Source organism: Heteronotia binoei, chromosome 9 (genome assembly GCF_032191835.1).
Source record: "Heteronotia binoei isolate CCM8104 ecotype False Entrance Well chromosome 9, APGP_CSIRO_Hbin_v1, whole genome shotgun sequence".
Taxonomy (NCBI): Eukaryota; Metazoa; Chordata; class Lepidosauria; order Squamata; family Gekkonidae; genus Heteronotia; species Heteronotia binoei.
Window position 1 is genome coordinate 57,084,753 of NC_083231.1, and position 13,704 is coordinate 57,098,456.

At 42.4% G+C, this 13,704-nt stretch overlaps 1 protein-coding gene across 1 annotated transcript in view; it reads right to left on the reverse strand.

The window, feature by feature from the left end:
• The window catches only part of FHIP1A (FHF complex subunit HOOK interacting protein 1A), a 135,274-nt gene that overhangs the window by 18,296 nt on the left and 103,274 nt on the right, over positions 1–13,704 (reverse strand). Inside the window, exons 7-8 of the mRNA XM_060246653.1 lie at positions 7,972–8,051; positions 5,824–6,011 (exon numbers count right to left, since the gene is read on the reverse strand). Coding sequence (XP_060102636.1) covers positions 5,824–6,011; positions 7,972–8,051 — 268 coding nt within the window. The remainder of the gene's footprint in view (positions 1–5,823; positions 6,012–7,971; positions 8,052–13,704) is intronic.

The window sequence follows — 13,704 nt, forward strand, 5'->3', positions numbered from 1 at the left end:
TGTCCAACACTGACCACTACACAATGCTGGTTATCTAACACATAATAAACTTAATTATATTAATAAACCTGGGCAGGGGCTGTAGATCAGTGGTAGAGTATCTGCTTGGTATGCAGAAAGCCCCAAGTTCAATCCCCAGCATTTCCATTTAAAAGGTAGTAGGTAATGTGAAAGACCTCTACCTCAGACCCTGCAGAGCTGTTGCCAGACTGAACAGACAACATTGTCCCTGATGGATCACTGGTCTGATTCAGTATAAAGCAGCTTGATGTGAGGTAAGCCTTGTCTGAAATGCTGTTTTTATGTCCTAACTTTTCACTACTGGCTTGTACGTGAGGAAATTTGATGATAATTGTAGGGATTTAGTGGCAGCAGCAGATTAAAAGTTAAGAAACACCGTTTTACACTATGAAATTGTTAAATGACGAATATAAAACTCAATCAAATTTTTAAATTGCTAACTAAAGTACTGAGGTACTGATGTGCAGCAAGTCTAGTAATATTTCTTTCCATAGGGGAAGGAGTGTACTTTTTATTAGACTAAAAGTAAAATGTATATCTTCTTTATTTAGATTTCATTTCCTATCTCAGGGTGTTTTAAAATATATCCTTTTTTATTCCCATAGCCACTCTTGTGAGGAAGTTTAGGTTTGAGACTCAACTACTGAGTCAAAACCAGCCACAGAAAGGTATATTACAGAGCATTTTGTTTCCCTGTGTCCAAACTCTCTGCCCTATGAACATCTAGAAGAACTCATGGGACAATTAGATTCAAGTCCAGTTGCACCTTGGAGATCAACCTTTTGAGCGTCAAAGCTTTGAATAAGACAAAGAGAGCTTTGACTCTTGAAAGCTTATAAATCCCCCCCCCTCAATATTATTGGTCTCTTTTCAAAGTTTCCATGCAAGTCTTGGACTTTTCTCTCACTGAGAGAAAAGGTAGTAATGCCTACTACCTACTTTTCTCTCACTGAGAAAAGTAGGTAGTAGGCATTAATTTGCCTTCTACTACCCCGAACAAAAGTTCCAGCCTGCTCCCGTTATGAGAGACAGCTCAGCTCGGCATTTTCCTTCCCCGGAAGTCTCAGCTCCTTCTGCCTTGTCTTTGCTGGTCTCCAAGGTTCTACTAGACTCAAATCTAGCTGTTCTACCATGAACCAACATGGCTACCCTCTGAAATTACCTTGGGACAATGTCCTCTACTTCTTCTGATAATGGAGATTTTTTTCCCAGAAACAAGTTCATATTTTTGTTTCGTATTTTGATTACATGCATTTCACAGCTATCCCTTATTAGTATAAACAACTGGTAAGAACTAGGGATGGGCATGAAGTGATCCATGAATTGCAATTCATGCATAAATAAGACTAATTTGTGTTTTGTTTCAAACTGTTTTGGTCCTTGGTGGTTCATTTGGTTTGCTTTTGCAGTTCATTTTTCCAGACAGCTGGGCACTGATTTAATCAATCCCGAAGCAGGCCCGTAGCAAGAAAAGTTCGGTTGGGGGGGCCCATGGAAAAAAAATTTGGATGGAGGGCCCCCCCTCTGGTGGCCCCCCCTCTCTCTACTGCCACTTTTCTCCCCCTGGCTCTGGCAGCCACACCTCCCTCCACACGGCACCTCTCCCTCCCACCCACTTACTCACCCACCAACCAGGCGAAAGAGCTAGCTCCTGGGGCTCTTGCAAGGTGGCCATCCCCCTGCTGATCACATGATTGGCAGAAAAAGCTGCTCTGAAGCCAGCTTTCCAGAGCAATCAGCAACTTGCTGATCGCTCTGGAATACCGGCTTCGGAGCAGCTTTTTCTGCAGATCATGTGATCGGCAGGGGGGGCGCCTTGCAAGAGCCCCAGGAGCCGGCTCTTTACTCTTTCGCCCAGTTGGTGGGTGAGTAAGTGGGTAGGTGGGAAGGAAGGAGGGAGAGGTTTCGCGTGGAGGGGGGTGCGGCTGCCAGACAAAAGTGGTGGCAGAAAGAGTGGGAGCCAGGGAAAGGAGGGGCCACAAAGGTCTGAGGAGGGTTGGGTGGGGGGCATACCCCCCGCCCCCCCATGGCTACGGACCTGTCCCTAGGCATTGCTGGGAGTAGACTTCCAGGAACCCTAGAAACACCCACAGCAGTTGTCCATAGCTTTATAGGCAGCTCTGGGAGCCAATCACAGAGCTCCCATTCTGCCATATGACAGCAGACCTCCTGATTCTGCTGCTTTCACTCTGCAGCATGAAGAGAGAAGAGTCAATTGTTGTGAGAACTGACACTGGGCTTTCCTGTGGCACCTGTTGGGGGGCAGAGAGGGTATAACTCAGACATTCCAAATCCAAACTTGGATGGTGGGTGGAGGAGAGCCTGCCAAAGACTCCCAGTGAGTTTACACCTCTTGAATGAAATGAACCAACAAACCAGTTTCGGCAATCAAACGAACCACAAACTGACTAAACTACCATTTTCCCATTCATGCCCATCCCCAGTAAGAATATATTCCAAGAAAACTAATGCATTCTTAAAGAAATTATAGCTGTTTATCAATGGGTATCTCAACCTTTCCTTATTGAAACCAGTGGAGATAACCATCCTGGGTTGGATTCAACCAGCCTTTCTACTGATGGAAAAGGGAGCAGAGTGTCCCCTAAGATTACTGAAATGCTCTGTTGGAGATCAAGGTACCACCATGGGTAAAAGAGATTCTAATAAGGAGGCAAATTGGCTCAGTTTGGCAGAAAAAATCTGGATCAAATCCATTGGTTTCTTTCCAAATCTACTCTTAACACACTTCGTTTGAATATCAAAACCATTGAACAAAAAGGCAGCAAATAAAGAAATGCTTAAATTCTGCTCTGTTGTATCATTCCAGGACTTGCTTTCTCCTATTCTGGCCTACTTCTGTAATTTATTTATTTATTGGAATATTTTTATTTATTTTTTATTTATTGGAATATTGTTCAAGCAATAAGCCTCTCCGGTAGCTGCTCTAGATTGACCTATATTGACCTACAGAAATTGTTTAAAATAAATTAATAATTTTCTACTTGCACACATGCATACACATATTTTGTTTGGTTTTAACCCTCCCAAGGTTAAAAAATTCAGCTATACTACTTCGGCATAGGGGTCAAAATGACCCCACATTACAACAAAAAGCAATGAAAACCTGACAGCTCTCTCAGTCACAACAATAGCTACTAAGAAAAAAAACAGGCCTCAAGAATAACTTTCTTCAGAAATGCAGCACAAAGGAGAGTCAAATTTGGAAAAGTGGTCAAAAATACCCCTCATTAAAAACATCAAAAACACAAAAAAATGTAAACAGGGTCAAGTTGATCCCAGCATTTTTAAAACAGAAGACATAGTTGGGAATCTATACAACTGTTTTATTTTAAAGAAAGCAATCGTAAACTCCCCCCCCCCAAAAAATGTAACGTTGAGAAGGTGACTCAGAGGTTTGGGAAATTTGAAGGTGAACAGTTATCTAGACTAATACAACCCCCCCCCCCCCCCTAAAGTTGAGATGATCAAATCAGAGGTTTGGGGATAGGGTTACCATGTTTTGAAAATCAGAAAATGACATTTCTTGACTACTTCAAGCAACTGTGACAAATCTCATTTTAAATACCCCTAATGTTTCTGCTGAAGTTTGCCAACACTGGGGGACTATAGAGCAAGACAGGCTCAGTCTCCCTACCCAAAAATAGGACATTTTCATCGGTTTTTTTAAGAGCCCGAAAGAATTGATGCCAAAAAAAGAAGACATAACCTCCAAGAGGCATCACTGAGAGTGCCCCACTCCCAGGCACAGTTGTGAGATTAATAGGCCAGTTTTAAAAATTGCAAATACCCATCTTTTCAAGCCTAGAATAAGTATTTTTTAAAAAGCAGCAGTGTTTTTCAGACATCAGCTTATTTGGACTTTGCTTTTCAGACATCAGCTTATTTAAATTTTGCTTTTCATTCTCTGACCTGAATCAAATAGCTCTCCATACACATTTTCTGATCTCCATAGGTTCATTCAATATGCTTTTTAAATTCTGGGAAACTAAGTTGGATTTTGCGTGCGAATTCAATAATTTGAGGGAATTTTTTTCTCGCTCTTTCCTGGATGATGCAGCTCTTGCAGGGGGTGTAGTCCCAATTATGATCTTGTTCTCTTTCATGGTGGTGAGATTTTGACCATGTACCAGAAAAGATATCATTAGCAATATCTGTGTTTAACACTTCTGTTGTCTGTTTTTACCACCTGGGGATTTGGGAATGGAGCCAGGAGACTTTGGGGATGGCACCTAACAAGGCTGTGACATCACTTTTTTCATGTCCTGTCCTGTCACTTCCAGGTCAAAGATCAGGTTATGGCACTCCTCAAGCTCCTCCCCTTCTGATGATGTCACATCCTGCTCTAAAAACTCTCCCTGTGATGTCACATTCAGGCCACTCCCCAAAGCTTGCCTCTTCCTCTGAAGTCATATTGCAGCTCTCAAGCATCTGACATTTAGTTTATGTGGCTCTTACATGAAGCAAGTTTGGCCACCACTGACATATACACACTTTTTTCTTCGATTTTAAATGCTGTCTAGGAGAGCCTCAGATGAGCACTACTGTATAGTACAAGTTATTTAATGGTACAGAAGAAACAAGAAATATAAGAAGTTCATCTTGTAACATTTAGTAATTAGAACAATCTACAAGGAAAAGAGGTTTAGGGTGTTGTTTTTTACTAATAGCCAACATGAACTTATTAAGCCTATATCAACTGAAATTAGTCTAGTAGTTACTTCCTTTATAAAATAAGAGGGGACAGGAGAAGTCTTAACAGATAAATATTAACTTCAGCAATACTTGACACAATATGCTAGCATTTACAGACATAATATGCACGTAAACTCCTTGGGCAGATTCTGTATATAACATTTGAAATTGTTGATGCTGTTGATTTTGTTTACTTGGATTTCAGCAAGGCTTTTGACAGGGTTCCTCATGATGTTAGGTAAACCAGAGGACTATGGGCCCAGTGTACAGTGGAACTATGATAGTTTGCTACTTGGATGTTTTGTCTCTGCTGATACACCCCAAGATGGCATTAGCCTTTTTTGCCACTGCATCACACTGGCTGTATATTTAACTTATGGTCCACCTGTACCCAAGAACTGGTTCACACATACTACTACCCAGAAGTATATCCCCCATCCTTACCGAGTTGTAGAACTCGGTACTTATCCTTGTTAAATTGCATCTTGTTCACTTCTGCCCACTTTCCCAGCATGTTCAGATCTTGTTGAATTCTATATCTTCTGGGTGTGTTTTTATTCATCCCAATTTGGTGTCATATACAAATTTAATGAGTAGCTCCTCCACACCCTCATCCAGATCACTGATAAAAATATTGAGAAGTACTGGATGTGGCCCATGAGCCGGTGTTTGACAGCCCTGCTCTCAGCTGATCCTGCCTTGTGTTGGACTAGATGTTGGGCTAGATGGTCTGTATTTCCCCTTCAAGCTCTATGATTATTATTCTAAATGCGCCTGCCAGGTACTTCTAAGGGGATGTCATCCTTCAGTCCCCTGTGACACTTCTCAAAACAAAATTATTAGTCAAAAGTTAATATGCAGAGGAATGTATTAAAGAGCTGCTGAAATTTCTCAGCTTCTAGATGAGCCCTAAGTACAAGCATACTACATAAAATCCAGATTGAGAAATTGAGGACCTTTCTGGAAACCATGCTCTGCAATCATGCATCCCTTAAATACACAGCCTTATAAAGGAAGAAAAGAGAAAAAATAAACTAATAGAGGTTTAACTTGAGACTTGTCTTCTTACAAAATAAGTTAAATATTTACCGGCAGCATGTATATTCTTTCTCCATAGGATATGGTCTTTTTCTTGTTTTTCAAGAGTCAGAGTAATCCCACTAGAGCAGCAGACTGGAGTCAGAGCAAGCAGTCGAGCAGCAGATACCGAATACCAGTCTCTCTCCCTAACTGCCCATCTTTGGCTCAACATGATATGATTACAAGGTATCAGGTATCTGGAACAACAGAAACTTTCTTTAACAAACTCAAGCACCCAATTCAGGTGAAAACGTGAAATGATACCTGCAGTTCATTAAATGAACAGCTAGTTAAAAGGGGTAACTGATGGCAAATGGTAGCTAATAGATTTTGTACCAATTTACACATTTCAGTATTAGATTTTAAACCATCACCCCCACACTACAAAATTCGATTGTTAAGTCCCTCCTGGCAACTGGGAACTTATGAAAAAAAAGAGAAAGTCCTAGGCCTCATTGGTGCCATTGCACCATAAGTGACCTCATAATGCCAGCAACATCTGGGTGACATTCTGGCATTTGAAGAAAAACTTTATGGTAAAACTAGCTTCTATCATAGAGTTTTTGCTGAAATACCAGTGTCACCTGGATGTTGCTGGTATGACACAACTTCCTGTGCAATGCTGGCCATAAGGCCTTGATCTTCTTTCAAGTCCTTTCACTGGCCAGCTGATCTGAGGCTGGGGCTAAGGCCTGGTGTCAGGAGACTCCACCTCCACTGGGGGAGAGGCTGAAAACAACAAAACCAACAGAAGGGAAGTTTAACCGGGTCATTTTTCAATATGGGTTGACTGGTTGAAGTTCCCTGAAATTTCATAAAAAGAATAAGAGCAAATCCACATTCTGTTTGTTACTGTGCAATGTATGAAACATTGCAATATTCTATCTGTTTTGAAAAATGTGGAGATTAGGAAATACATATTTTATACCTTTGTATCAATCAGATTTCAATCTTCTGCTTCTACAATCTTCTAAACTTTGGTTTATACTAGCTTTTCACAAACACAATAAACGAAAACACCAATTTCTTTCAAAATGGTTATCCTGCATTTCATACAGGAACATAAAATGGCTATATTCTAAGGATTTATCAGACCAACATGATTTTAATAAACTGAACAAGTGTAGCCTATTAGGCTTCCTCAAAATTTTCTTATTGTGGTGTGATCCCAGCTTGCTAGCTCTTACAAGTCCTGAACTACGGTAGTTCTGAATATAGGAAATTAACACAATAAGCCTTATTCATGCATTACGTTTTTAATTTGTGGTTCTACAGTAAAGCCATCACAAATTGGCTATTTGTTACTGCGGTTTGTTTTCAGTCCACATGTTAAACATTTGAAGATGGAGTGCATTAGATCATTCAAAAGACTTATCACCATTCCAAATTTCTCAGGAAGAAAAAAGAAATGATGCTGTAGTGGCTTTATCACTCAAATCACCAAATTACAAAAAATCCTGACTTACAGCCCTTAGGCCATTGCTTTGAGTGCTGCCAATTTATCTTCGGCAGCCTTCCTTGTTAAAATAGAAATGCATGTTCATTTCATAGAAAAAAATGACTAGGCACTTTCATCTTCCTAGGTAGACTCTGATTTTTTAGATAGACAGACAGACAGACAGATGGACAGACAGATACACGCTGGTTCATAGGAGTAGGCCAGGTAGGCAGCCACCTAAGGTGCCACCTGGTGCCCCCTCCCCCCACATGCCTCCAGCCCCGGCCGCGTTGCCTGGCCGCTTTCACATTCCCTGGGTCTATGCTTTGGAAGGATAGACCCAGGGAATGTGAAATCAGCTGGGCGGCGCCTTCAAAGTGCCTTCCTCAGAGCTTGCTTTGAAAGGCCATGTTGCCACGCCCCCCCCCCCCCGAAGTTGGGGCTGGGCCTTGCCTGAGGTGGCAAAAACCCCATGGATGGGGATCAGGTAGATGGATGGATAGATAGCTAAGGACAGACAGACAGATAGAAAGAATTGATACCAGGATTCTAACCCATTCATGTTCTAAAACAGAAATATCTGATCTCTATAAGACAACATAGACAGAATTTCTTTTCTGCCCTGCATAGAGACAATGTTACATATGAAACAGCACTAGAAAACCATTTAGAATATTGCACTGCAGTTTTCAGAGGAGAGACAGCGAGATTAGTTTTACCTTAAAACTAGCTGTAGCATCACATCTTCACAATGCAAGCTGATAAGAGTTCTGAACAATGCCAAGGATACCACACAGAGCTGGGGAATCATAAGCACAATCAGTATGTCATCATTACTTTCTATCTTTTCTGAGGTAAAACGCCATTTGGCATTAAGGCAGCAAAGCAACTGAATTCTGGTGCTTTTGTAAGAGATTAGCTGTATGTTTTATTTCATCTAAAGAACATCTTCTAAATAATTAGATTACAGTAACCCAAGATAAGCATATGGGCAGCTGCAAGATATACCTGGCATCTATACACTAAAGTTTAAGAAAGAGAAAGATTTAGTCAAATGTTAATTTTTAAGAGAACTGTAAATGTAAATAAAGCCTTGGATATTCAAGAATGTATACAAGAATTGTTGGATAATTTATTGTGCTGTGGGAATGTTACCACTGCAACATAGTTTGACATGGCTGAAGACCTCAGAAGGGAAAAATTAGATCTCTTGACAAATACAGAAATTGTCAGGAGGACTTGTCAGTGAAGATTATCACTTTTATTTTAGTGGTGAAAGTCTTCCTAAAATTGGGGATGTACTTCTGAAACTTGCATTTGGGGCAGTAGCAGAAGTGTGAAGGACAGAGTCACACTCCACTGGATCCAAGTCTATGCCTTGAAGCGGAGACAGAAATATTTGTGGCACTTAAGAGACCTACCTTACTGTTTTGGAATATTAAATGAAAGCTAAGTAAGTGCTGAATGAAAAGTCATTCTCAATGGTTAGGAAAAGGAAAGGTGCCCTATGCAAGCACCAGTCATTTCCGACTCTGGGGTGATGTTGCTTTCACAACGTTTTTACGGCAGACTTTTTTAGGGGGTGGTTTGCCACTGCCTTCCCTAGTCATCTACACTTTCCCCCCAGCAAGCCTCTACCGACCTCAGAAGGATGGAACGCTGAGTCAACCTTGAGCTGGCTACCTGAAAACCTAGCTTCCACTGGGGACCGAACTCAGGTCGGGAGCAGAGGTTATGGACATATGAAGCTGCCTTACACTGAATCAGACCCTTGGTCCATCAAAGTCAGTATTGTCTACTCAGACTGGTAGCGGCTCTCCAGGGTCTCAAGCTGAGGTTTTTCACACCTATTTGCCTGGACCCTTTTTTGGAGATGCCAGGGATTGAACCTTGGACCTTCTGCTTACCAAGCGGATGCTCTACCACTGAGCCACCGTCCCTCCCTATAGGACTAGGACTAACCATAGGTTAGGACTGCAGTACTACAGCTTTTACACTCTGCGCCACGGGGCTCTTTCTCTCAATGGTTAACAGGATGCTAAATGGGCTTTTGTGAAGGCTGATCTTCAGTGGACTTCTTTAGTCTATGGACTTTCAGTTCTTGCTCTGCTTCCATCATCAGCTGAAGAGACTCAACATCATGAATATGTTTGAAGACTGGAAAGTGATTTAACACCATTTGAAGTGGGGGGTTTTCCTGCTTCCATACTGCATTGTGGTGCTTTCATACACCTTCCAGGATTTATCCAGCTTTTCTCTGACCTTTCCCAAACTTGCTTTGCTGTGAACTTTCAGCAAAGCCTGGATAACAGACATGTAGATGGGAAGAATTGGATTTTTCCAGTACTGCCCACATGGCAGCGATTCCCTGCCCCATAGTGGCCATGTCTTCTCCCCATTAGTGGGTTTCTTTTTAAAAAATCAGCAATTCAGTGTTTTTTTGGGGGGGAGGGGAGTGCCAGTACTCACAGATATCAGTTGTGCTGATTTCCACCAATTTTTCCCTCCCTCTGCAGATTCCCACTAGGCTTTTCCTGAGGGTCCACTTTCACTCTTGTTCAGCATTGAGTATCTGTATATAGATACACTTCCTCCTTGAAATGATTTTTTTCCATGGGCCCAAGATGTCAGTCATAACACACAAATTTGATGCACAAACTGATCACTTAGGAGAGCCCCACTTCCCGAAGCTGTTGGTACTCAGTACCAGTGAGTGTTGTCACAAAAAAGCTCTGGACAATGTTTGCTGTATTCCCAGCTTTTATTCTTACAAAAGTTAGTCTCTTCCCCTTTCACTGCAGAGTTACAAGGGGAAAGGCATATCTCCATAACAAAACAGGATCAAGACTTACTCTTGTCCAATAGTGAAAGCTGGGAATTAGATAACCTGATGCAAAGATTGCAACATCATTGTAACAATATTCAATTACATTTTAAAAGAAAATTTGGGAAAACTCTGGAGGCATGGAGATAGGGGAGAAAATGGCTGCTATCAGGTGAATGGTCAGGCAAACTACAGGGAAATTTACCACCTGGAAGCATTGTTGCCACGGCATTGTAATGGATGTGGTGGCAACAGTGGGGAAACTGCATGAAAAACACTTAAGGAGTCTGCTTATTTAAATGGCATATGAGAGATGAAATCTTAAGTTGTTTATAGAACAAAAAGAAAGATATTTCATATTCAAGAAGAGTAAAAGTGCTTTTACATTTAATCCATCAATTACTGGGGGGAAAACCCCACAACACTAATAATCATGGGGCTTTGTGCTGAAGAAAAGTTATGGAAGTGGCAGCTCTGCTTTCACTTGGCTAAGTTCCACAGCAGAAAAATAATTCAGCAGCATATCTGCATTTTGGCTGAGCTCCTGGTTGCTCATAGCTAGAGAGTTCTTGATATCATCACCCACGCTGTCTGTGGAACAGATAATTATGGTTCAGCAGAGACAGCAACATTAGTTGTTAGTTACTGAAGCTGCTTGGGAGTTTTTAGAGTTAATGGTTCAGCAGTGAGTATCTGTATATGGATACATTTCCTCCTTGAAATGGGGTTTTTCCTTGGGCCCAAAGATGTCAGCCATAACACACAAATTTGATGCACAAACTGATCACTTGGGCTTACCTGCATTGCTAGCCATATGCCACTCTGCATTTTATATGCAAGAGTGTCTCTCATATGCATCCTTTAATGGAGAATATGTATCAGCCAAAACAGGGGGACGTGGGTGTCCAAAGAGCAGCCTACTGAATGCAGAGCAGGTGTTTTCACTTTCTACTCAAGGGATTAACCTGCTTGCAAACAGCAGCCTGCTATTAACTATCCCTGTGTCTTAATTAATAACATGCCACAATTATGTTCAGAAGAGGCTCTTGGCAGCCCCTTCAATAATGGGGAACCATCTAATGCTGCAAAGACGAAGGAGCTGATCAAGCCGGTAGTGTAGATATTGTGCATTATTACTCCATGCACATCAAGCAACATTATCAAAGCACTGTTTTGTTATTGTGGACAGGACCACTTCATTCTTTATCTCTAACTTAACAGAGAAAAGATGAAATCAATAGTGACCTTTTTGGAAGGGAAAAATGTCTTGAAAGTTTTGCATGGTTAATTTCAAACTGTCCAGAATATGTTGCCAAGAATATTTTTAAAACCTCTCTAGATAAATGTTGATTATCTTGCATTTACATAGACACCCCACCCCCCAAAAAGACCACTGGCACTGCAGTTAAAGTTCAGTTTTATGCTACTTGCTGCTGCACTACAGTTCAGTTTTATGCTGCTTGCAAGATTACTGATACTTTGATATGTTGTTCTTCACATCAATGATTTTTACATGTTTACATGTTATTGTATTCCTATGGGATTCTTTTTCAAGTTTTAGCTTTAGTGCCCGGTGTACATCAAGCAGCAGTTCATCATTAAGGACAAAACTGAATATCAAAAGAGGCCTCACAAAGAGATGCTATTAGTTGAGCACCTGATATGAAATACTAGCACCACTTCTTTCCAGCAGTGTCATTAAGACGTCTACATTCTGAGAATACTCAGATTTGTTTTAGTTAATTTGTTTGTTACAGTAGTAGAATATGCTAACATGATTGGAGGGCATATACCAAGATATTTCTGAAGAACAAGAAAGACAGGTTGCTTACCTGTAACTGTAGATCTTCGAGTGGTCATCTGTGCATTCACACTCATGGGATAGTGTGCCTGCGCCGATTTCCAAATCGGTACCTAAAAAGCCCAGGATTTTTCTGCGCTCGACGCCAATGGGCATGCGCAGGCGTCCCATTGCGCATGCTCACCGGCGCCAGCCCGGGGATCCCGCCAGTTCCTTCCTGACCGCTGGAAACCCCTACTGGAGGGAATCATCAGCTGTGGGGAAGGAGGGCGGGTAGTGTGAATGCACAGATGACCACTCGAAGATCTACAGTTACAGGTAAACAACCTGTCTTTCTTCTTCATGGTCTCTGTGCTTCATACTCATGGGAGATTAGCAAGCAAGACATACCTGGAGGCAGGAAGATGGTCAAACAGAAGAAACAGCTGGCAGCACCGCAGTTCCCAAACGAGTCCTCTGTTGAGCATGCACATCCAGCGTGTAGTGCTTCATAAAGGCATGCGGAGAGGACCAGGTGGCAGCCTTGCAAACATCTGTCAGGGACACGCCTTTCAGGAACGCCACCAACGTCGCCATCGCCCTTGTAGAGTGGCCGCGAATAGGCCCAGATAACGGCTTCTTAGCCAACGAATAACACAATTTAATAGTCTCAGTGAGCCACTTTTACAGTCTCTGAGACGAAATCCTGGAACCTAACTTAGGGGCAGCATATGAAATAAAAAGCTGCTTGTCCTTGTGAAAGCTTTTGCAACGACTTAAATAAAACAATAAAGCACACTTTACATCTAAAGCATGCAACCTACGTTCCTCATCCGAGGAAGGTGTAGGGTGAAAAGTGGGCAACCAAACTTCTAAGTTGAGGTGGAACAGAGAAACCACCTTTGGGAGAAAAGAAATATCAGGAGCTAACAAAACTCCAGCTTCCTGAAAAACAAGATACGGGTAGTCACAGCGCATCACTGTGAGCTCTCCAGCACGACGTGCTGATGTGATGGCTACCAAAAACGCAGTCTTCCATGAAAGGAGCTGTAACGAACACGTGGCCATCAGCTCAAAGGGACAATGAGTCAGTCTGTCCAGCACCAGAGTCAAATTCCACAACTGTGGGGGCGATCTAGATGGGGGATGAAGCCTAAGCAGACCCTTCGAAAACCTCCTAGAATGAGGGTGTGCAAAAACAGAATGTCCCTCCACTGGTTCATGGAACGCAGATATTGCTGCCAGATAAACCTTAATGGAGGAAAAAAACAAGGCCAGCATCCACCAGGGATAGCAAAAACTCAAAAATTACCAACAATCCCACCCTCTGGGGAGGAACTGAAGGCTCAACTAGGAACTGAAGGAACTTCCGCCACTTCCTATCGTAGGAAGCGCGGGTGGAAAAGTTTCCTGCTATTCAGGAAGACGTGCTGGACTCTACTAGAGAAACCACAGGGTCAATGAGCCATGCTGTCAGCTTCAGGTGGGGCACGTTGTGATGGAGGACACGACCTCCCTGAGCTGACAGAAGGTCCGGTTCCACTGGAAACTGGTAGAAGACCCCCCCCCTCGCCAACTGGAGCAGGATCAGGAACCAGTTCTGGCGAGGCCACCAGGGAGTCACCAGGATGCAGCATGGTCTCTCTCTTGCGATTTTGTTGACCACCGTCAACAACGGCAGAGGCGGAAACAGATAGAGGAACTGACCTTCCCACGGAAACAGCAGACCGTCTCCCAACGACTCTGGATCCGCACCCCCTCTGGAACAAAACAGAGGACACTTCCTGTTCTCGGCTGTGGCAAAGACATCCACCTGAGGATACCCCCAAAGCTGGAAAACAGGTTGGA